The sequence below is a fragment of the Pleurodeles waltl genome, chromosome 1_2 (assembly GCF_031143425.1).
Source record: "Pleurodeles waltl isolate 20211129_DDA chromosome 1_2, aPleWal1.hap1.20221129, whole genome shotgun sequence".
Lineage (NCBI taxonomy): Eukaryota > Metazoa > Chordata > Amphibia > Caudata > Salamandridae > Pleurodeles > Pleurodeles waltl.
In genome coordinates this window covers 681743726-681767518 of record NC_090437.1, presented here as the reverse complement: position 1 = coordinate 681767518, position 23793 = coordinate 681743726, and the positions used below count along the sequence as shown (strand labels likewise).

At 40.7% G+C, this 23793-nt stretch overlaps 1 protein-coding gene across 2 annotated transcripts in view; it reads left to right on the top strand.

The window, feature by feature from the left end:
* NR3C2 (nuclear receptor subfamily 3 group C member 2) overlaps positions 1-22962 on the top strand; it is a 799955-nt gene extending 776993 nt beyond the window's left edge. For both annotated transcript variants that reach the window (XM_069242633.1, XM_069242632.1), the window contains exon 9: positions 20393-22962. In XM_069242633.1, coding sequence (XP_069098734.1) covers positions 20393-20548 — 156 coding nt within the window. In that variant the 3' untranslated portion in view covers positions 20549-22962. The remainder of the gene's footprint in view (positions 1-20392) is intronic.
* The last annotated feature ends 831 nt before the right edge of the window (positions 22963-23793 follow it).

Below are 23793 nucleotides of genomic sequence, written 5' to 3'. Positions count from 1 at the left end.
GCAGATTCTGCCCACTTACTTCCACTCTCCAGGCCACTTAAGTTCTACAGATGGTTCTGCCTTTCTTACATCTACCTCTCCTATCACAGCACTGCCTTTCATCTTTAATCTTTCTCCCCAGCTTCAACTTTGCCTCCTTTATGTCTAACTCTCCATTTTCCCTAGCCTCTCTCTGGTTTTGCACCTCTTACATCTACACCCCCTCTATGTTCTGCTATTTATGTTTTATCTCTCTCTCACCGCTACCCTCCATTCACTGGTTCTGACCCTTTAACCTCCTTATCTACACTTGCTGCTATTCACCACTCTTTTACCCAAGCCTCTTACCTTGCTTCACCTTTTGTGCCAGAACACAACACTGGCCCCTGCAGCACAAATGGACACTTCAGGGGGGTCTTAGCCCATCAGTGGGCTCCCATTCTGCCCAGGGCCAATGAATATCTGTGAGATTCGGAAGCCTCAGAGGCCCATCATCATATCCTGCAGAGGGGATCCCATCATTTTGCATTACACCACTGCTCTTGTGTTACTTTACATCTATCTCCCCCTTCCACCCTCGCATTCTCCCCAAGTATACTTTTTGTGTGGATTCTTCCCCTCTTGCATTCCTCTCTTTTGCATGCTATTCCTTTTACATCTCCAAGACTGTTCCTTTCTCTCACCAATTTTGCCCTTACATACAGACGACTCCTTACTCCGTCTCCCTTTCCTCCAGTCCTGCTCTTTCTTGCTGGTCTGCTTCTTATGTTATGCTCTCGTCTCTCTGCTGCACGCCATCATTTCTCTCACCTCTTTCCTTCTTTAGTTTGTCTTACCCCCTTTAGATTTGCCTCTACTTCAATAAAAGCAAAATAGGACACCAGACCTACTTACTGGAACATGGGAAGTAGGGCTATCAGATGTGAGCGGATTAGTGCAACCTTTTTGGATGCGTGAAACAAGGAATGGTATGTGGCTTCATGGGTTATATGAGTTGAGCATAACATGGAGGGTTCACTGCACTCCGCTCGGGGTGGTAATAATGGATGTAGTGGGGTTCACTGCAACTCAAATTTATCATCCCTGCCTGCTTTGTTACAGACCCAGTCGTTCATTATTTCCTTCATATCATGTAAATTACATGAAAATAAAAGACAAATGTATGATTATACTCAACTAGAGTTACTCTGTTTATGTTACTTTTGTATTAACATGCTTGTTAAAAAAAACAATAAAACAGAATTGTAAAAAAATAAATAATCTCTCTTAGTTTTCTGCTTTTCTCCACATTGGAGGCGAGGAGCTTCCCTTGTAAAGCAAGGCCATTGCTTTTCCTTGTGAGCCCTGCAGGATGCCCTGCTTTTCATTCATACAGGGGCAGGGCTCATTTCACACCTTCAGGCGGTCAAATCGCTGTTATCATGCAGATGCAGCGATTAAGCAGAGAGAGGTGCTAGCAAAGTATGTCTTTAGAAGGGCAATTGAAATACTTGCAACGGAACTGGAATATCATCCAGAAACCCAGCCCAGCCCACGGCAGCTGACAGGGATGCGGGGGTCATGTTGTCCTTAAAGCCCAAGGCTGCAAGGCCAGGAAGAGGGAAGCCCCATCCTTGGGTCTCGAATGCTGCACCGTGGCTGCAAGGCCTTAGGGGGGGTCTGACCACCTGGAACTCGTACAACTGATGCTTTTTTAAAAGGTGATGGACTGGTGGGGGCCCTGTCATAGTGAGAAGGCATGGGGCCCTAGGCAGCTGCCCATGCCTAGTGCTGCCTTGTCTCAAACTGCCCCCCCCCCTTATTCTTACCATGTTTCAAACATTTCTGCTATGTTATGTTAACCTTTAAAGAAAATAATAGGCTCAGTGAGAGGCAGAAGATATGATTGACTGATTAGTGAGCCACTGGGATTCGCCCTGTCCCATAGAGTTTATAACATGTTACATTGGGGTGTGCCGAAAGAATGGTGTAAGGATTATCACATGTGCAACTCAAAGCATTTCGCGTGGACCTTCCAGTGCTGGCATTCAGCTTTCGCTTACACTGAGATTAAATTATCCTGGTGAAGAAGGATCAGTACTTTACTGTGTACAGAGGTAGTAAATATAAATCGCCTTTTCCACGGGAAGGAAACGATTTCATGAAGTGATGTTTTGTTCTATGCTGTGTATTGGGGAGGATGTGAAACCTCCATCCTCGCGAAAAATGTTCAGACAACTAAAACATTTTTTGCAAAGCTTTGGGTCATATTTATTACATGTAAATGTCAAGGATGTACAGAAAGTGTTATGATACTACCATTAACAACCTGACGTGCACAGAAATTCAAAATTAGCAAGTTTACAAAGAAGTGACGTAGCACAGCAACCCAGGTTCCTGTGCTGTGTTGCGTCGTATCAGAGGGAGAAAGCAGAACTTTGGCATATCGACTAAGATAGATATGGTGTTGTTTCTCAGGCTGTGCAGGCACACTTTTGGCTGCCTTGCTCCACGCATACACCCTTGCGCCATAGTGCAATGGTATGGGCATGATGTCTAGCATAGGTTTTGTACTGAAAGGATACCCTTCCAGTACAAAATACTATTCCTCGAAATAGTTCTATACTTTTCCCAGTTTGTTTGTGTGGTGTGAGTTCAGCGCACAGAAAAGAAAGCTTTTCTCTAATATTAGGCCTGCTTCATGGGGGTTTCATTTTTGCTGCTAATCTCTGTCTACCAGTGTTAGTGGATAGGGTTTCGCGTCAAAATCCACAAGTGATTATATAGGAATACTCATGTACTACTCTTCGTACACCCAGTGACAGAAAGTAGTACAAATTGCTGCTTTGTGTTACTTTAGGGCTACATTCCTGGACAAAGCAGGTTTTGCACTGGAAAGTAAATCTCAATACAACACTTAGGCCCATATTTATACTTTTTTAGCACCGCGTTGGCGCTCTTTTTGACGCAAAAATGGCGCAAACTTACAAAATACGCAGTGCTAAAAAGTATAAATATGGGCCTTAGTGCGGGTTTTGTGTCACTTTTATGATGCAAACTCAACACAAACTGTTAAATCTAGGCATTAGTATTTATGAAATTGGTATGAATAGCTCACACTTTGGAAAACAATCCAAGGGTCTTACAAAACTACCTAGAAATGTTGAGGAAAAAACAATGCTGGTGTTTTTGGGTACAGTAGCGGGACTGCTACCCGTCACAACCTAACTGTGCTGCCCCCTAGCTGGGGAGCATGTTTCAATTTTGATTCACCATGCTCTCTGATATATTTGCTAAATTTTTGCATGGCTGCACCTATGCTGCGGTGCAACACAAAATATTCGGGCGATTTACCATACATTATGAAAGCTCACCACGCAGGGGCCTGTGCAAATGGTAGTAAATATACCCCTATATAGGTGAGACATATAAAGAGTAAACTCAGTGAGAAAGCAACTGAGCATTGTAAAAGAGACAAGGATACAACACAGCCTGGTAGGGGATGAATTGTGAAGTAAGTAGAAGGAGGGTGACAATATACTAAAATGAAGTACTCTGTTGGCCAAGGAGAGGGTGTGGGGAATAGTGCAATGTTAGACTTGAGGATCACCAAAGTATGTGGTACTGGAGACAAGGAAGTGAGGAGTTGAGCATTCCTTCGAGAGTGCTGCAGCACGGAGATGTATAATTAAATGAGGTGCTGCTTGAAAAGATAGCATGGCAATGTACCAGACAAACTCTGTAAATAAATAGTAATTGACCTTTTGATATCTGTGGACCACCACATAATCATTACTGAAATTGAGGCACCTCCGCTGAATCATTATTGGAATCCAGGGACCCCTCACCAAGTCATTACCGGAAGCTGAGGACCCCGGCATAAGCAATGTTGATGAATTGAACCTCAAAACAATACACAAAAACACAGAAACAACAATTCATCAAACAAATTCACAAAGGATTGAATATTAAATTTAATTCACAAACAAATACAAAAATCACATTTTCTTCATGTATTTGCACTTCTCCCACAACTCAGTATTAGGACACGAACTTCATTTTCATCCTTCAATTTCCATATTCTTCGCATTTACCCCCAAATTTTTAATTTTCAATTTTATATTTTGCATCTTTATTTATATGCACTATTCTAATCTGTTAAAATTATATAATCTTCAAAACAGTAGTGTACCCCCTGAGTTGGCATACTGAACCCCAAGGGGTCTCCGGAAACCTGGTTTAAGAGACACAGCTGTACATATTTTTTACTATTATTATTATTATTATTATTTTTTTTTAAACACAGTCGCTGTGTTCCTTAAAGCAACATTGTTCACTGAACAGGGATTGAGAATTGATAAATAAGTGTTGTTTTCAATAAATGTTTTATTAGCATTTTGTATGACACAGTGTAACACATCAGGTGCATAAATATCCACTACTGCTCACAAAACCTTGAAATCGTAAGAGTGGTAAGCATGGCAACCTTGAACATGGCAGGCTTTAAAACTGTGTGGGGACAAGAATTCTTTTGATCATCACTCTTTTTTCTATCTTTACTCCAAGTGGGTTACACTTCTTATTCAAGAGTAACCCCAGGCTTGTTTTGTTATCACTCTTTAATTAATACAATAAATACAGATACACCTTTTGTTACAGTCAGCCTGCAGAACCTAAATAACATATTTTGTCAAACTATAAACATCTTTTAAAAGTGATGACTGGTGATCAAGGTGTGTAGTTTTGCACACGCACCATTGAAATCAGTGTGCTTAATACAAAATGCTTTCTCAACCGTATTCCTAGTGCTCTGAAGATCAAGATTGAGGAAGAGTTTGCTTGAAACTTGCTTGTTTGGAGTAGCTTCAGAGGAGTCCCAAAAGCATATGTGTAATATGAAGCCACTTGTGAGGGCAGGCCCCATTTAACTCAGTTGGGATTTTGCCAGAGGCTGGGGAGCTAACATTCTGCCACACTAAACATTGGCAAATCTGCCTTGATCCCTGCCTCCTTCATATTATGCCACTGTTCACTAAATTCTAGCTAGTGTTTGCGTTGGGATAGCAGGGTGAATACGAGCTGGTACCAACATAAGAAAGGTGTGGAAGAGCAGGTATTATTGCAGTCTCTCAACAATTGACTGTAGAACTTGTTTCATTGGGCAAGGCTTAAAGATCCAGCATGTCTTCCTTTTCCACATGCTGTCATTGGTTAGCTGCTGGGCCTCCAGGGTGCTCTCAGTGTTGCCTTCACTACTCTGTAGTCGTTCATTAGACAAGAGCTGCAGAGTGGTAGTGTTGCCTGGGAATGTCATAGGCTGTATCAAATAACACATGCCCGCTGGATTACCACCACAGAAGACACAATGAAATTTGGGGTAGGACCATGTCCAGCAAGGATAGGTAAATCAGTGTGAGTATCCACAATAGAATGGTGGAGTAGCTGTACCTGTGCATGTAATTATGTGTTTCTCTGTGCCTCGCATGTGATGAACATCCCTGCTGCACAAACGTCATCTCTACCACCTGATAAAAATCCCTGCTATATTGTGGTAATTTCTGACATATACTGGCTACATGTGAAATGACATGAGCATTCCTGGCATATGGTAGTTATGCCTGGCATACAGTGGCTGCTCCTTGGCAGTGACGGCCTTCTCCACATCCTAAAATGCCTGCCACAAAGTGAGCTTTCCTCACATTGCCACAAACTCCAGGAATATAATGGTCATCTCGGTCATCCGAGCTTCTGAAAGGCATTCAGGGTCGCAAGGGGACCTTAACACGGGTGTTATGGTGATATTAACATGTGGTAATCCTACCAGGCACATTGGGACCCTCTCTGTCATATGGTGGGTATCCCTGGCACACGTCAGCCCAGGCATTTTTTTGGGCATCTCTATTATCTGATGAACATCCTGGACATTTGGCGATCAATCAGGCTATAATAACACTAAAACCAAAGGTCCTGGAATGGTTGTCACTACTAGAAAACCTAAAGTGATTTTTTGGTTGTTATTTTTTGATGAAAACAATATACAGCATGAAAAACAAACATCAAAATTTTACAATTCTTCAGTTTATTGTTCAAATAAAGGACTACTTTGATTTTTTTCACTACATTTTATACTTTTAAACTTAAAATAGGAAATCTGAGTTTATTCACACTAACGCCTTGCTTGATATAAAAGCCTAATTCCTATTTGTTATTACGGAATGTTTGTAATCCTGCTTCCTTGTTGAGTTCCTTAGTTGCTGCCTGCTTCCTTCTTAAGCAGAAAGACTTCTTTGTGCAATTTCTCCTCTAATACATGATACATTTTTACATATTCAATACCCATGAAACGAATATTTCGAATATTCTTCGTGTGATATTTGTCAGAATACACACAGATATGCTATTTACGATTAGTGTTTTTATTTCCATCCCATATGCCCCTCCCATCACTGCTTTTGAAGTTCTAATTGTCAAACCCATATACATTGGAGAACACGACGTTCACATTGTGTGTAGTGTACACGCACAACATATACACTAACACAATAACTTGTGAAAAAAACATTTAGTTTCTCTATGTGCCTTGACTGCATTGCTAATATCACTTAGAAAAAGTAGATCTATCATTTTGACCCTCTTTTAGTCAGTGAAACTTGGTTTTCGGGGGAAATTCTTTAATATGTAAATCCAGTGTCGGAAGATGCCAGTGTCTTCTCAACATTGCTGAAATGCCTTTACTTTTTGCATTATATTTTGTGATAAAGCTCACTTTGTTTGTTTCGCCTTGACAATTACATTACGTACTAACCTAATTCTGGATATTAGTCTTGCACGTTTCACAGCTTCATATATAGTTCACATATAGTTTATAATCTATTTAAAAAAAATCAACTGGCATGAAATTCTTCAAGGTTTTACGTAAACAAGCCTTTTTGTATAGAAAACCTCTCCACATGGGATGTTTTAAGTCTGATGTCTAGGATGATTAGATGTAACATATACTATTTGCAGCAGTTTCTTTTCTAGATATTCATGTGTGAATAGTACTTTTCGACTCTATATTTTTCACAATCTATAAAATATATTCTTTTCTCATTCCATTCCATTCCACACTAAAGTCTACATTGAATATCATTTTGTTCACATTTTTATGGAAACGTTTCAAGTAAGTTTCTGAACATTTCCTAGTTAGAACGATGTTGTCAGTTGCCAAAGATAATAGTTGAGTAAAATATAGGGCCTAATTTAGAGTTTGGCGAAAGGCTTATTCTATCACAAAAAGCGATGGCTATCTTATCCACCTCATTACAAGTGCAGGATACCCATCACGTTTGTGACAGAGTAACCTGTCAACCAAGCTCGAAATGAGGCCCATAGTCCGGACCCATCTAAGATTCCAAGCATTTCGTAATGGGGACCTATAGGTTGCAATACTTTAAAAACCTGGCATCGAATTATGTAAAGGGTACACTGCCCTGCTTTGTGGCACAGCACTCCCTTTTCATCGAAATCACAGAAAAAATGTGCTATTCCCAGTGCGAACAAAATGTCTGACTATTTGTTCATGTGTTGCAGTGACAGCATCAGTGAAAGAGGGAGCAACTGTTTGAAACTGCAACTCCCTCTTTCTCTAGCAACAGACCTGGCCTCGTTATTGAGAGGGGACAGTGACCACCTCGTCAGGGAGCTACCAGGTGTGAGCCCGTAGCTCTCTTGCCTACTTCGTAAAGGCTACCATCAGGTTGGTCACTGTGTATCACATCATGTGTGGCGCACAATCACTGCACTTCCTGAGAGCTTCTTTTGGCCCTATACCATGAACGTCAATTCACCAAAATGCCAGGGGTAGCGGAGTTGACATCACATGCCATTTAACCTTTACTTTCTCTCACAAACGCATGTTTACAAATATACACACTTTTACACTTACACACACTCGTTCTCACATAACCACACACTCACCCGCAAGCATGCATACAACATACATTTAAAATCATTTTTTACTTACCTCAGCTGCCAGGAAGGGTCATATTACAGCAAATAGCAGTTCGTTCTTTATTACACTAATTGTGAATAATAAAATATTATTCCCTAATAATGTTATAAAGGATTGACAAAAAACAAGGAAAATGGAGATGCCCTTGTCTTACTTTCACTGATTTTGACACCTCTGAGGCCAGGGATCGCAAAGACAGTGCCAGGGGGTCACAAGGGGCAAACTAGGGTTGCAGCTGTGACCCCTGGCGACCCCTAAATGATGTAAATGCCTTGCACCCTTCTCTATAATACAGCGTGGACGCAAAGGTATTCACTCATTTTCATGGGGTAGTTATTGGCTTTGCATTGAGCTACATCCCTAGGCGAATGAGAGAAAGTCACCTTGGTATTGTACTTGTGAAAAATGTATGGCAGTTTGGAACTCACATTACAGAAGGTGCACACAACCATCTGCATGCCTCAGGAGTGCGAATAGTAAATGGAAATACTGATTGCACCCCTGTGGCACCACATGTAATACTGCTCCAGAGTATACAACTGGTGAAGAATGGAGCAATCACAGAATTACAGCAGTTGTTGCATTTCCTTTGCACTTCGATATCATGGATGAGGTCTTGGAGCCTATGGGAGACAGTGTGGCTTAGAATTTCGCTTTCTGAAGGCGTTCTTGTATTTACAGGTTTAGGCATACAGGGCCAGGATTATAGTTTACACTTTTTTTATTAAGTTTACAATTTTTCATTATTAGCAAAATCTGAGGTTACTACATAAAAAAAGTAGTAAGCCAGCACCAGACATGGCCATCAGTGGCTCTGCAACAGCCTCCCATAGAAAAATAATGAAGGTGGGGAAATAAAATTAAACCTCATAGGAAATAATGTTAAATTAAAATATTTAAAATAGTTAAAAATATGAATAGATATAACTTAATGTTTTAAAAATATATTAAAATAGTACATATGTATAATTTAATTTGTAAATATTTCAATATCCTTTCTTGGATTAAAAACAGCTAACAATTGTATATTAATATATAATAACATTAATTATAATGATTTCTGTTACACCACCTTTCATCATTAATAATACTTAATAATGTTTTTTCTTTGGGTGGTACTTTATTTTTCAAGGTAAATTCCAGAACAATAAGTGAAATTTAATTTAAAATATTTCCATCAATTAAATATTTATTTCAAAACTAAGTTAATACTGCAGTAGCATTTTTATTTTGTTCTAGATTTAAAATAAATATGTAAAATACATTTACAATGATATTTAATATAAAGTATTTTTAATATTTATTTTCAAGTTAACACACAGAGTCAACTAATGGCTGACAGTCAACCAGGGCAGACCTGAGAAAACCCACCACATTAAAATACATGGAGCAGGTGATGAACAGGTACTGGGTATCAAAAGACTCAAGGAACCCAGGTGACCTATTTTGCTGCTCGGAGATGAAGGGGAAAGGGGGAAAATGAGCCTCTATTCACATCTGTAACTAAAATTATGCTAGTTTATCCTTTACACTGGCATTATATAGTTATGCATTTTATCCACACAGTAGAATTACTGAGGTAAAAGTAAATTATCTTTAGATAACTGTGAGTGGTAGATTAAAGTTGGGATTGCAGATCTATATCTAGATAGAGGGCTGTAGTCACCAAAGGCAAAAAAGGTAAACGTTTCAGAGGAGATTTACATTCGTTATCCTTTTTGTTGTTCACAAAGATTCCCATGAGTACACAAAGACCAGTCGAAGGTCCTAGAGTAATGATCTGGAAAGGCTGCCAGGTGCACTACTGGAAAATTCCTGTGACTATTCCCAAGGACTCCTATTATACATACCCTAGAACTCCACACTGGGGGAATGGAGCCTCATCTGCAAATGCACTTTTTTATGAGGAATATGTTTTCCCAGGGGGAAAGCCCTTTCCCTCATTCACCCATCAAGTCTGGGATGATCCGCTGCTCACTAGACCCTCGAACAGGAGTTATTTCAGCCCTTTGCTGGAGCAATTCTCTGGTCGTTTCCAGGGTGTGAAGGGGTCAGAGTGGATTTTGGGAATATCCATAAATTGCATGTTTCAGTGTATTTTCAGATTTCCAAGCCTTGAAACATCCACTTCTGATGGATGCTTTTACCCACAGGTTGTTCACCTTCTGAACCTTTCCAGGTGCCAGACCAGATTTGGAAAACAACTTGCCATAGCTCTTGAATGCTATGGGGGCACCCCACTGACAGCGGCTGACAACATTTGGAGTCCACCCTTCTGCCACCAATAGCCAGCTGTGCTTCCACTCCTGTTACAAAGGCCTCACAGGATGTTGCTCCATCAGCACACCCACGCACTGGTTCCAAAGAAGCTGATAACAAGGGGCAGATTTAAAAGACCCTAGCGGCTCCTTGAGCAACATTATTGTAATGTTTTTTTTTTACGCTAATGTGGCCCAATAAGGCAAAAATCACAGTGCAAAATTTACAAAGTGGTGCAATGCAGACATTGCGCCACTTTGTAACAATTTGCGCTACATTATGCCTGCACTAGACATAATGTTTGCAAAGGGGAGTGCCCCCCATTAGGGGGGGCCGGAAAAATGGTGCAGAGAAATCTAGGAGATTTCTTTGCGTCATTTTTTTGTCACCACTTTTAACACCTGCCATTTTTTACAATGGGCCTCAATGGTCTTTTCAAATTTGTTTAACGCTAATCCTGCAAAGCTCCGAACTAGCGTCAAAAATTCCCTAACTACCACCATGGTGCGCTGTATCTCAGATACGGCACACACATGGTGGTGTTAGGAGGGCGCTAAGGGGCACAAGAAAAGTGACGCTGCACTTGGTGCAGCTCCACTTTTCTTAAATCTGGCCCAAAATTTGTAAGCGTCGGCCCCCAATTAGGATCCTATATCAGCAAGAGGAATCCACCCTATGTCACTCTATACTATAAAAAAAGTGCAAACCTATGCTGAGGAGGAATTCCCAGCAGCTAAACGTTTCTTAATTCAGTCATTTCAGACCTTATTCCAATATCATTCAGATACCAGTTGATAAGGATGGTGATGAGGAGGCATGCAACTTGCTCCCTCCACATTATACTGAGCTTTACCTGGATTTACAAAATGCAGTGACCTTGACACATCACCTCGTTCAGAACTTTATTTGCCACATATTATTCCTACTGAGCAGAGTACTTTCATTAAAGTAGTCATCAGGAGAGCTGCAGAAATTTAGAAGAGACAAAAGCAAGTTTTCTTACGCCTTGAATCTCTAGTTGATCCTATCTCGGCACTTTATTCTAAGCTCTTTTTTGTCCTGGCTGTCGCCTGTCCCATTACCAGATGCCACAAACAGGCCGCTGGGCACCCGAAGTTACTGACGCACCAAATTTACCTAAGAACCTTGAGGTGTAATCCTCCACTTGTAAGATATAAGCCCGCCTTTCTTTCCACTTCGTGCGTCATGGAGTCAAAACAAATTGTAGTGAGCAAGGAAGTCTTCTATTACAGCTACTTAGGGTGGTGTTAATTGAATGTTTTTTTGCTTCGGGCATGCTGTTACCACATCCATTGGGAGATGGCATGGGAGGTTCTGCCTGCATTACTGGAGGACCTTTGGGTATCCTATGTGCAAACAGCTCCAGATGTGTAGGACACAGCCAACCAAATTTTGCCTTCTGGTCTGGAATCCATAGACTAAGGCCCATACTTATACTTTTTTAACACTTCATTTGCATCATTTTGTGATGCAAAAGCGGCGCAAACTTACAAAATATAATTGTATTTTGTAAGTTTGTGCCGCTTTTGCGTCACAAAATGACGCAAATGCGGCACTAAAAAAGTATAAATATGGGCCTTAGTTGTCTGTGGCATTTGAACCACTGTCATCATACACAGACATGCCGGGATGTACTTTATGGTAATTTCATTAGGTTTTCAGATCTCCTTGATAGATATGCCCTTTGTTGGGCTTTAGTGGGGTGAACGCCAACTCGACTTGAGAGATTTAAGAACAGCTTTGTAAATGACCCTTCACGATTTCCATGTCTATACTCAGTCTAGTTTTTGAAGGCCGAAGAACAGCTGAAGAAAGGAGCTTTTGCCCCACAAATCTGGTTAATGTCCTCTAAAACTAAAACAAACTTTTTTGTAGGCAAAACGAACACATTGAAGGGTTTTTCAAACTATTGTCTAATGGATTTTCCATAAGAGTTCTAGTATTCATAAAATCAAATACAGGGGTCTCCCTGTTTCTGTTGAAGGTCTTTCATAGTCCCCCTTCAGCACACCAGTTAACTAGAATCCAGTTAACTGACCATTGGCATTGATCAGCCTTCTGGGTTTGAGGCGCTCTAGAGACATATTTCCCCACAGGCAGGTGGTTTTCCCTCTTATAGTAGCACAAATATCCTTGTTTACCAGGTTAGGAAACTGGATCTCCTAGGTCTATGAATCAGTCCTTTGAGACATATTCATAGCTCTTGGGATCAATCTTTTGGGACAGATCGAGGAAGAGGAACCACAACTGTTCTACAGTTATTTGACAGCCAGGAAAATCTTCCTTCACCTTCTTCCCGGCTGATCCTGACACCCTAGTGGTTTATGAATACACAGTTTAAAAGGAGCAGTTAGAATGCTATTGGTAGAAAACGGCAGAGAGCCCAATTCCTAGAAGGTCCCCAGTCACCTTCATTTAATTATGATGCACATCCTGTGTCAGGTGACTGCAACATTTACCCAGAACTATTTGTCAAGCAGTATTCAGCTGAACTCTTCCCAGTTCCACCTATTCCGAACCACTTCAGCCATGTCCAGTTCAAAATCTCTCTACCACTTTCTGTTGGCACTTTCAGTTAGCACTATCCATCATGTCCTTTGGAGTTAGAAAACCTATGCCAATCTGGTGATGGCAGGACTATTCATAGACAAATGTGTAGAAAATGAATGTAGTTCAGTTCCTCCCATACGTTTGTGGATAAACAGGGGCTGAACAAGAGTTAGTAAAAGGTGTGCGTGGTATGATGCCCTCGTCTTGGGTGCACAGCATTTACTTTCCTAAAAGTACCTAAACTAAACCAGATAACTCAAATCTGATGGGATATATTAACTTTTCAAGCCAAATTATTTTCTGGATTTAGTTTCAGCATTAATGCCTGCCAGCATCTTCTAAAGCCTTCTGAAAACATCTGAAACACAAGACCTGCAGCAAGATTGAGAGCTGCTGGATGGCCACTAAGCTTCATACCGGGTATTTTGAATTGTGAGCATGAATATCTAGCTTCATAACTAATGGAGAGGTCTGAAATTTGATGACTGCCTTATAATTGGCTAATTATTTCTAACACAATCAATTAGTCAGTATTTGTAGAGCGCTCACTGTCACCCATATGGGCATCTGGGACCGGCTTACTTTTCAGTGGCAGTTTAATGCATTGACAGCCCCAGTCATTATTTCAGCAAAGAGTATGTGGCTTGGTATTTTTAATAGACCTCAGTTCGGAGTAAAAGGTAAAAGAAATTTCCTTTAACAAGTTTGATTTTGCTTTCACACTGTGGCTACTTTATATATAAGAAGACCTAGATAATTGACTGTGAAAGCAGATGTAGACTTCTGTGCTCATTAAATATGCCATTTACATGTATGATGCAATGCTCAGCTTAGTCTGGCTTTGCTTATACGCCACTATAACTAATTAGGAAACAAAAGCAAACAAGAACTTCCATTCCTACTTAGTTTGCAATATGTCTGTCAGCTGGAATATGATGGGCTATACTTATGGGCAGATTTACTGAAAAGGTTGTTCAAAGAAGCAACCAAATTTGTGTTGAACAAAAGGGAAAGCACATCAGAGCCATATCTTCAAAGATGTGATGTTGGTGCTGTCATTCCCTGAGCTGCCGCTCAAACAGGCTGTCTAGCACCACAATACAACTTTGCATCATAGTGCAAAGATGTGTGTGATGTCCAGCATAGGTTTTATACAGAAAGTGTATACCCTTCCAGTACAAAATACTAGGATAAAACATACTTCAAACAGTGTGCTTATGCTGTACAGGGAAGCATAGGTGCATCGTTTGAACGGTGTGGTGAAAACACATTTCTCCCAGTTAGCTCCTGCCGCAAGAAGATGATATTTTTTGGCACAAAGCACTGGGAACACGTTAGTAGGTGGGGCTTTGTGTAAAAAAGCATGGGTCATAGCATTTGAATTCACATGTACCACTCATGGTATCCCACCTTGTTACAAAGTTATGCATATTTATGAAGAGATTCACTATTTTGGGCACCTACACACACGGAAGGTATGTCTGCCCAGAGGTTCTGCCATTGTTTTAGCAGATACTGTGCTTCAGGGTAGTTTGCCACTGCATCGGGACCTGTTAGTGTTGAATAGATATTACATATTAGCTCTATAGCTGAAGTGTAGTTAGTGAAATGTTTCTCCTAATCAGTAAGCGGTCAAATAGACAACTCTTCATTACGCTGGTGAAATGTCCAGTGTTGCATTTGTCAGTACTTCATTCAGGCAGTCTCTCATGTTCTGAATTCTATTCTACATTTCTCAAGCGTTTCAATCTCTTCTTTTACAAAGAGATCTCTGAGCATTCAACAACCTCCCACCACCCCGCAGCCTGGCCCTTCTCTTTCCTTCTCTAGCACAAACGCTGGGTATCCTCCAAAATGGAGCAAATGGGGAAGGTAACAGAAGTCAGGGCCTTCTTTCTAGTAACCATGTCCCAGATTGCCATTACAAGCCTAAAGTCCATATTTATGAAAAATAGCGCATTTTAACACGAGCTAACACCATTCCTTTATGCCACCCGTGCACCATTTTTATGAAATGATGCACAATGGAGCTAAGGAATGGCTAGCGTCTAAAAAAAAAAAGCTAGCCGGTGAGGGATGGCGTTAGGGGAAATGAAGCTAGTGGGTCAAAAATGATGGTAGGCTAATTAGCGACAACAAATCTACCTCTAGTCAGTTTAGCGTCGTTTTTTGGCGGACAAGCAGCCAAAAAATGGCTCCTGTCTAAGAATAGACAGGAGTCATTACCACCACTCCAATGCCTACCACAGGGGATCAGTGTCCCCAGGGCAAGCCCAACAGACCCACTGCCAGCCAGGGGGCCCTATATAAGGGCCCCCCAATGGCACACCACACACATACACTTACCTTTAACTCACCGGGGATGGGCTTCCTCCTCCTGTAGTGTCCCTGTGGTGTGGGTGGTGGTGATGCTGGGGGTTGCGGTGGGCATCTTTGTGCCCATTCCATGGTGTTTCCCCATGGAAATTGACCTACCAGCAAATTAATGACTGGTCTGACCTGGCGTTAAATAATGACACTAATTGGACTTAGCACCATTATTTAGGCCCGCCTCCTAGTTGCATGTTGTTTTTGCGTGGGGTATTAAATGTGGCACTGGGGGACTAGCAACATTTTTAGGAAGGGAATGGCTACCTTGCATCTCATTGACACAAGGTGGGTTGGCGCTTCCTAAAAATGGCACGAACTCCAATATTTTGACTCTAGACGGGTCTTGCATCAAACTATAAAGATGGAGTTTAGCTAGCACCGCTTTAGCGTCAAAATAAATGACGCTAATGCGACTCTAATTCTCCTTAAATATTGGCCTAAGTATCTTGGAAAAATAATTCACCGAAGGTCCAACATGTTTTGCCAGGCAAGATGTTGCTCATGGAGCCTGGCACAGGCCCACTGCATTCATATGGATCCAGTGTTTTTCTGTCTTGTAGAGAAACCATTCAAAAAAGACCCAAAGCTGGGAAGCATAGTAATATTGCCTAATGTCTGGAAGCCAGAATCACCAGAATGTTCTAATCTTCCTTGATATTCGAGCTTTCTTCCCAGCCTAAATGAAGGAGTCATTATCACTCTGCAGAGTCTTCAAATCTGTCTCTGGAATGCAAACTAGCAAGGCTTGGAAGGCATACAACTGTTTGGGAAGGATAATAACTTTAAATCCTGCTACCCTGCATACCCATGAGATATACATGGTGTGCAACTGATGTAGATCAGTTGTGATAGCATCAACAGGTTTGGGTAGTTTGCTAAATAGAGTGCTCTAAGCCAGTGGTTCCCAACCTGTGATTGATGCTGTTTGATGAAATGCTTGTTTGTGTATTTGTTGTGTATTGTTTTGCGGTTCAAATCATAGACAATGTTTAGGCATGGGTCCCTGGCATCCACTAATGACCCTGTGGGAGGTCTCTGGATTTCAATAATGGTTCAGTCGGGGCCCACGGGTTCCAGTAATGATAAAGTGGGGGTCCACAGAAGTCAAAAGGTTGGGTACCACTGGTCTACGCACAGTGTAATGAAAATCACTTGTTATTTGACTTTCTCTTTGGCCCACCCACAAGTAGTCCGCTCAGATAGAGCTTTCCTGAGTTCTTGGGTCAGGCCCACATCCAGCAACTCTGACTTTGTATTTTTACCCTTGAAGCCAGACACTCTCCAGAAACACTCAATCATATCTATAGCTCACATGGGAGATTCTGACAGATCCACCATTGACAATAGGATATTATACGCAAACAAATTAATTGTTTTGATGTTCTCCTCCAAACATCATGCCCTTTGTCTCAGGATGCTCTCTAAAGGGGCAGCCAAGAGTGTGATGGACAAAATAACAGGGGACTAATATACATCCCTGCCGGGTGTCTCTCTATAACTTTATTGGGTCTGCTGTTTTACCATTAACCAGCGCTATTTCCCCAGGCATCTCGTAATTAGCAATTATTCATGCATAGGAGGTCCTAGTCCTGTCACCTTGAGAACACGAGAGAGATACAGCAAGCTAACCCTTTCAGATGCTTTTTCAGCATCTAGTGACAGTATTGTCAGCACTCAAGGATATTATCTGCTGCCTGTCTTTTGGGCACAAATCCCAATTGGTCTGGGTGTATCAGATGGGGCATGTGTGGTATCAACCAGCTGGACATTTGTGAAGATCTTGGCATCTGTATTTAGAAGAGCAGTGGGGAGAAACAGCTCACAGAATGCATTGGTTTGCCCTATTTATGTAGGAGTGTGATATGAGCCTTTGTCATCGTAGGCAGGACCGAGCTTGATTGTAGAGAGTTGAAAGTGGCAAGAAGGTGGAGGATCAAGTTTAGTTTGAAGTGCGTATACAATGCATTAATGAGGCCATCAGGCATAGGGGATTTATTTGGATTTAGATCTGTGATAGATTTTCTAACCCCTTCCAGGATGACCACCTCTTGCAAAGCTTTATTGTTGGTATGCAATAAGTGTGATATACCAGGTGCCTTACTGAATATCACCAATCTCCCCTCCATCACTTGGGTTTTCTGAATATAATGCTGAGTAAAACTACCTCTCTGTTCCTTTCCATTGCTCACACGAATTGCTTCTCCATCGTCTCCCCTTAAAACTGGGGTTTGCTTAAGCGCCTTAGCAAACCCAAGTCTTCAGGGCAACATGGAATTGGTCTTATTAGCTTTTTCATAGAATTTTTGCCTTAAGCATGATAATGCTTTTTTGGTTCTCCCAGTAGCCAGGAGACCCAGTTGCCCCCTAGTCAGATAGGGAACACATTCATCCCTTCCTCTGGAACTCTTTCTCCACTACTTTAAGTGAAGCCTCCAAAGACTTGTGGAGTGATTTTTGCTGCTGGCCCTGTCTCACACTCTCCTTTATACACTGGCCCCTCACCACTGTCTTCAAGGCACCTCACAACATACCCTGAAGGCACTGAAGGCATATCCATTGCCACAGTTTTTTTTCTCTGTCAGTTAGCTTGCAATGGTTTCTTTAAGAGAACAAAAGACCAGTTTATCTTTAATGGAGGCTCTGTCAAACTTTCAATAACGCTCCCCCCTATTCCCTGGCACTAGCAATCCATTCCCCTTCTCATATGAACATGGAGTGTTCCAGTATCGCAGTCAGGCATGGGTTACCACCCAAGTATTCTCCACTCTACTATGAGCACCCCAGGCTAGATCAGTACGCAAATATGATCTGTGTACATGGGAGAAGTAAGTGTTTTGCCCATAGGACTCTTAACCCTCCAAAGATCTATATGGCCGATATATTTGAGTTCTCCCAGTAGTAATGGCATTGTGCCCCGAGAGTGTATGTTTAGGTGTACTTCTGGGAAAGTCGCCTGCCCAGAAAATATCACTTGGGTTACATTCTTTTATTTTAGTGAGCATGTGTGAAAGAAAGGTTCATTGGACTACGTTTGGGGTGAAGATATTCAGGGGCATATTTACAATCCCCTCTGTGCCGCTGAAACGTTGCTTATTGTGACATTCCGACAGTGCACACTACAGGGCCATATCTACAAGGCCACATAAAGCCACCCTGTGTGACTTCATGTGTCCTTGTGGATACTGAGTAAGGCAGTGCAGCGCAAGTCCCTGCGTTGCCTCACCCTGAGACAGGGAGGCATGCAATGGGCGTTACGGTGGGTGTTCCCACATAACACCCATGGCATTTGAAACATTCACAGATTTATGAGATTTTGTAAACCTGGGGATGCGTCAAAAGACTACGCCTCCACAGGGGAGGCATAAGGGAGGCATAACAAGGAGAAATACCTTAATTTCTCCTCGTTTTTCCTTTTTCTATGTGCTGCATTCTGCAGCACACATAGAAAGAGGAAAACGTCTCTAATGATTGTTTTTGTGCAGTAAGGTGTCCCTTCCTGCACAACAAAATCATCCCTGCAACGCAGACACCCTTGCACCATTGTGCAAGGGTGCCTGCATTGGCACATGGCAGCCCATTGTGCGCCAGCACAGGGGGAAAGGGACAGGAATGCGCTGTATCTTAAAGATGTGATGCATTCCTGCCCTTTACTTTTGACGCAGAGCAGCAAAAAGTCTTGAGGCGCTGCCCTTCACCAAAACCTGTAAATATGCCCCTAAGTATATTAAAACCCCAGTAAGACTTCAGCCTTCCATGTATAAGAACTGTCTCTCCCTCATATCCCTCACCACTTTATTTTATTCCTGGGGGGAATTCATTTGGAGGCATATAAATAAGAATTGCTGGGGATACAGTTTGTCTCATGAGGTGAATGTACCAGGGTCTCAGGTCAGTGAGACTTTTTAAATGGGGCAAATAACATAATGATTGCTTTCATAGATGTTTAAGATCTGGCTCCAACATACTATATATGTTTGCCAGGTGTCCTTATGTGCAACTGTTCTGGGGTGATATGGTTGGCTTCTTGAGTATTTTAGCTAAAAGAGAGATTGTTGACTCTCCAAAACGGATAATGTTTGGGGCAAATAACTTTAAGAATATTTTGTCGTATGTTATGAAATAGTATTTGTGGTTATAGTAATTAGTCAAAATTGTGTAGCATCATGATGGTTTGACCAAGAGCCGCCTATATTTTTTAGTGGAGAGCCTGATACCTAGGGGCATATTTAAGAAAAGTGGTGCTGCACCCAGTGCAGCGACACTTTCCTTGCACCCTTTATCGCCCCCTACCGCCACCACGTGTGCGCTGTATTTAAATTACAGCACACCATGGCGCGGGGTAGGGGACTATAGCATAATCATTTTTGACACTGTCAATGCACTGTCCAGGGTTAGCACCAAAATGTTGGCGCTAACTCCGAACAGTACATAGCGGCCTATTGTAAGCAATGGTGTGCCCCCTTTTAACGCCTGCCCTAAGTAGGCATTAAAAATTCCGGAAAAAATGACACAAAGAAATATCTTAGATTTTTTGCACTCTTTTTTTGGCCCCCCTGGCATACATTAGGGGTTACAAAGTGGCGCAATGCCTGCATTGTGCCACTTTGCAAATATGGTGTGGTGATTTTAACCATCTAACACCACATTAGCGTAAACAAAATGACGCTAATGTGTCGTTAGATGGCGCTCGGCCCTATTAATTCTGGGCCCTAGTCTCTGTACACTTAAAAATCCCTTTATATGTGTAAAGGGCAAATTGTGAACAAGGGGGGGAAGGGTATGGGGATCTCTAACAAAATTGATACATTAATCATAATGAGTTAATATTTATGATATTTAACATATCTTTGGCTTTTTTTTGTCAAAGTATATATGTGAATGAATATGTAGGTTTTATTTTTCACAAAAATAAATAAAAAAACCACCCAAGGGATATTCCACATTTCTTATCATTATTGTATCTTGAAGATGCAAGATTGGGTAAAGAGATTTTTTTTTTTTGCACTGGATGACCCCTTTTGTAATACTGAAACGGGATCAGGAAACATTTCACAAAACGGACAGTATAATGAGTTCTTTGTTTAGTGAACCTTTAAAAAAAAAACTGGACTATATTTAGTTAATTAGCCTAGAAAGAAAGTAAACTTAGCAGTGCATTGTAGTACACTGAAGTTGGTGCAAATTTATTAGACAGCTTTTTTCTTATTACTAAAATGTTTGCTGTTTGTTTTTGTTTTTCAGCTTGTTGGGGATTTATTGGAGTTCTGTTTCTATACCTTCCGCGAGTCTCAGGCACTGAAAGTGGAGTTTCCAGCCATGTTGGTCGAAATAATCAGTGACCAGTTACCAAAGGTGGAATCTGGGAATGCAAAGCCCCTGTACTTTAACAGGAAGTGATGGAGATTGTCTTAACAGAAGAACTTTGCCTTAAGTTTCCCATTATTGTTCCACGCCTAAGAAGGACCTAAGAAACCACATTTTTAACAATGTGCAGTTGTTCTGCAGTTTTTAAATAGTTACAAATCATGTGAATGGGCTTTGGCTAAAGAAAGAAGTGGGGTTCTTCCGGACCTGGAGAGACCTGGATGTTTTTTGGCAAACAACCCCGAACATTTTGGAAAAAGCCCCTGTTCCTATGGATGAAAAGCCATAACTAGTCAATAACTTTTTGATTTTGATATTATAACATGTTGACGTTTTAAATATACCATGGAATTTCTGGTGTTGTTTTGCTCGTTTCAGAAAGGTTTCAGAAAACCGAACTTTCTAAATGTGTGCCCTTGGTTTGCACACAAATTGTACAGTCAGTATGGGGCATTAACTTTCTTTTCTTGTTAACAAAATAAACAAAAACTAATGTGTACAGTAATAAAGCAACATGCTGTAGAATAATTGCATTATCACACTTGTGGCATTTGTTATCCCATATTATCCACCATAGTTGACATACACTGTGTTAAACATTCATCAGTTAATTAAAAGGAAAAGGATACAGCGTTAAAACGGATGCTCCAGTTTCAGTTCATTGTATCTATTATGCTGACTTTGGGCACCTTATGTTGCAGTCTTTGCTTTACTGTATATTGCTCTATGTATAAATTGTGAAGGACCCAATTCAAGCTGTATGGAGCTTTTGTAAATGAGATCTTTAATGGTTATGACGAATGGGAAAGTATTTTTGGAAGAATTCTATTTTGCTGGAGACTATTTAAGTACTATCTTTATCTAATACAAGGTAAATTTTTTTTGCAAAGTGAAATGTTCTGCATGCACAACGAACTGTTTACAGTGTATTTAAGAAAGGGAAAGCTGTGCCTTTTTTAGCATCATGTTTAGTTTACCATTTTGACGTTTCTGTTGTAAATAGCCTCTCTTGATCCATTTTTGTTGTATTTAAGCCTTTCTACTTTTTCGTGAAACTCACTTTGTTTTCTTATTGCACGTTTATGACGTCTGGACAGTTTGGAGCACATTGTTAGGATTTTTGTTCCCCGTTGCCCTGAGTGAGGAAACAATGTTATGTGTTCAACTTTATCGAGGTATCATTTAAAAAGGAACTTTGATTCTCTGCATAGCATAGCATTGCCACCCTAAAGACACACTGAATATCTTCACAATAGCTCAGTTAACTGGAAGAGGCAAATAACTGAAAGTATCAACAATATGAAGTAATGGAGGATAGCCGTACATGAGTTCTATTCCAATGCCATATATTTCCCTAAGTTCCTTGATTGAGGGATTATTTAAGCACTTCTCTGCTTTTTACGTGAGAATGTTGATGTTTTATTCAGCATATTTACCATCTTAGAATCTAGTTTTAGGATTATGCAGGTTCAGACATATCTGGTGATTTGCCAGATTAACTGCCCTCTCTGCAAGGAGGCACTGAATGGGAAATTGCAGTGCTGCATTTGGTAAAGAACAGAAAATAGCACAGCACCAGATTTAGTAAGAGTCACCTGTTGATGATGTCATTGGTGACATCATCAACAGTTAACTCTAGCTCTTTTACATTATGCAGAATATTGCGCTGTGGCTCAAAGGAGACTGCACTATCTTGCCTGGAATCTGTACTAGAGGTACAGCCTCCAGTATATATTTCTAGATGTAGACACCAAGACAGATGTCAGACATGAAAGCAATGTTCTTTAGGGTAAAACACACATTGTGTGTAATTAGATTCACCAGGAACTACATCGCTTGACTTCCCGATTGCACCTGCTTTTCTTTTGCATTCAGATTTGCAGAAAAGGCAGTTTATGTGATTTTAGTAAATCTGGCTTCTTACCAAAACCTAAGGTTTTTCCACTGGCTTGCCCCAGATATGTCCCACCTTGCATACATCAGCAAGGGATGGCACAAACCGATTGGGAGCCCGGAATCAACTTTAAGCACACAATAGCTTTTGTATGTGAAAGCTAATCCAATTCTTCTGTTTGCGGCTTTTGTGATGCTTTGTTACACTTTTCATTGCCTAGTGCTGCAAAGCGTCAGTGAAAGCTCTTAGCACACCTGGCCCAACACGTTGTCTGGAGGCTTAATTTTGGTTGAGCATTTGTTTATTGTTATTTTTTAAAGCTTACATCTCATGGCAAAGGGGCCTACTCAAAATGTTTGCAGTAAGTCGATACAGTTTGTCCGAAAGAGAGACTTTGATTCATTTGAAATATTCCTAAAAACTGTTATTCAGTTCCTTGTTTCCATTGTCCAAAAACATGTAAATTGACAGAAGGCATAGAAAATCGAATAGCACTTTAACTGCAGTGTAAGTGCTGTGTGGTCAAAGTATGTGGATAAACATTATTATTTGTAAAAAAAAAAAAAATCAAAGAGTATGGATATATCAATAGTCACATGGTATAATTTAAGTTACACAATTGAACCAAGAAGTCCTACACTGAAACATTTTTCCACTTAAACTAGTGCAGAATCACATATGCAAGTACTATTGATTGCAGAATTCCTGATACAATTGTGTAGCGAGATGTGCCATGCTACTAATAACAATGTAACTACAGAATAATGCATGTTAATGCATGACCTAGTATGTAATTACTTGGTAATTACCTTGTAAATAAGTTTCAAAGCCAGTTAGATGGTTCTGTTTAAGAAACCTGTGCAAGTCTTGAGAACCACAGTTTCCGACCCTGTAAGTAAAAATGTTTTTTTGCTAACTTTGCCCTATTGTTACTGAGATACCAATTAAAATGCTAAATCTGTTTCCAGTCGTTGAGGATAGAAATGCATTGACCTATATATTTCAGTGCAGAACAATAATAAAGTATCAGATTTCCCTGCATCTTCTTACTCCAAACCCAGTAGTTTAGATTGACCACATAAATAGAACCCAATAGTGTACCTCAGGCACCTAGATATATCTATTTGCTCCCAAAACAGTACTGGAGATGTTAACCTATTTTTCCAATATAGTATCCCAGCATATTTGCAGATGGAGGAACTGCTTACACTTGTTTAGTTGCACCAAGAAGACCGATTGGCAGTTAGAGATGTTGTAATTCAAAAACCTTATCTCAGGACAATAGTAATATATTGAAAAAAACAAAACTGTGTTTGGAACTTACTGTTGAGTTTTGCACTTTTATCTAACGTTTGACTTTTTTCCTATAAAATGATTTCAAGAC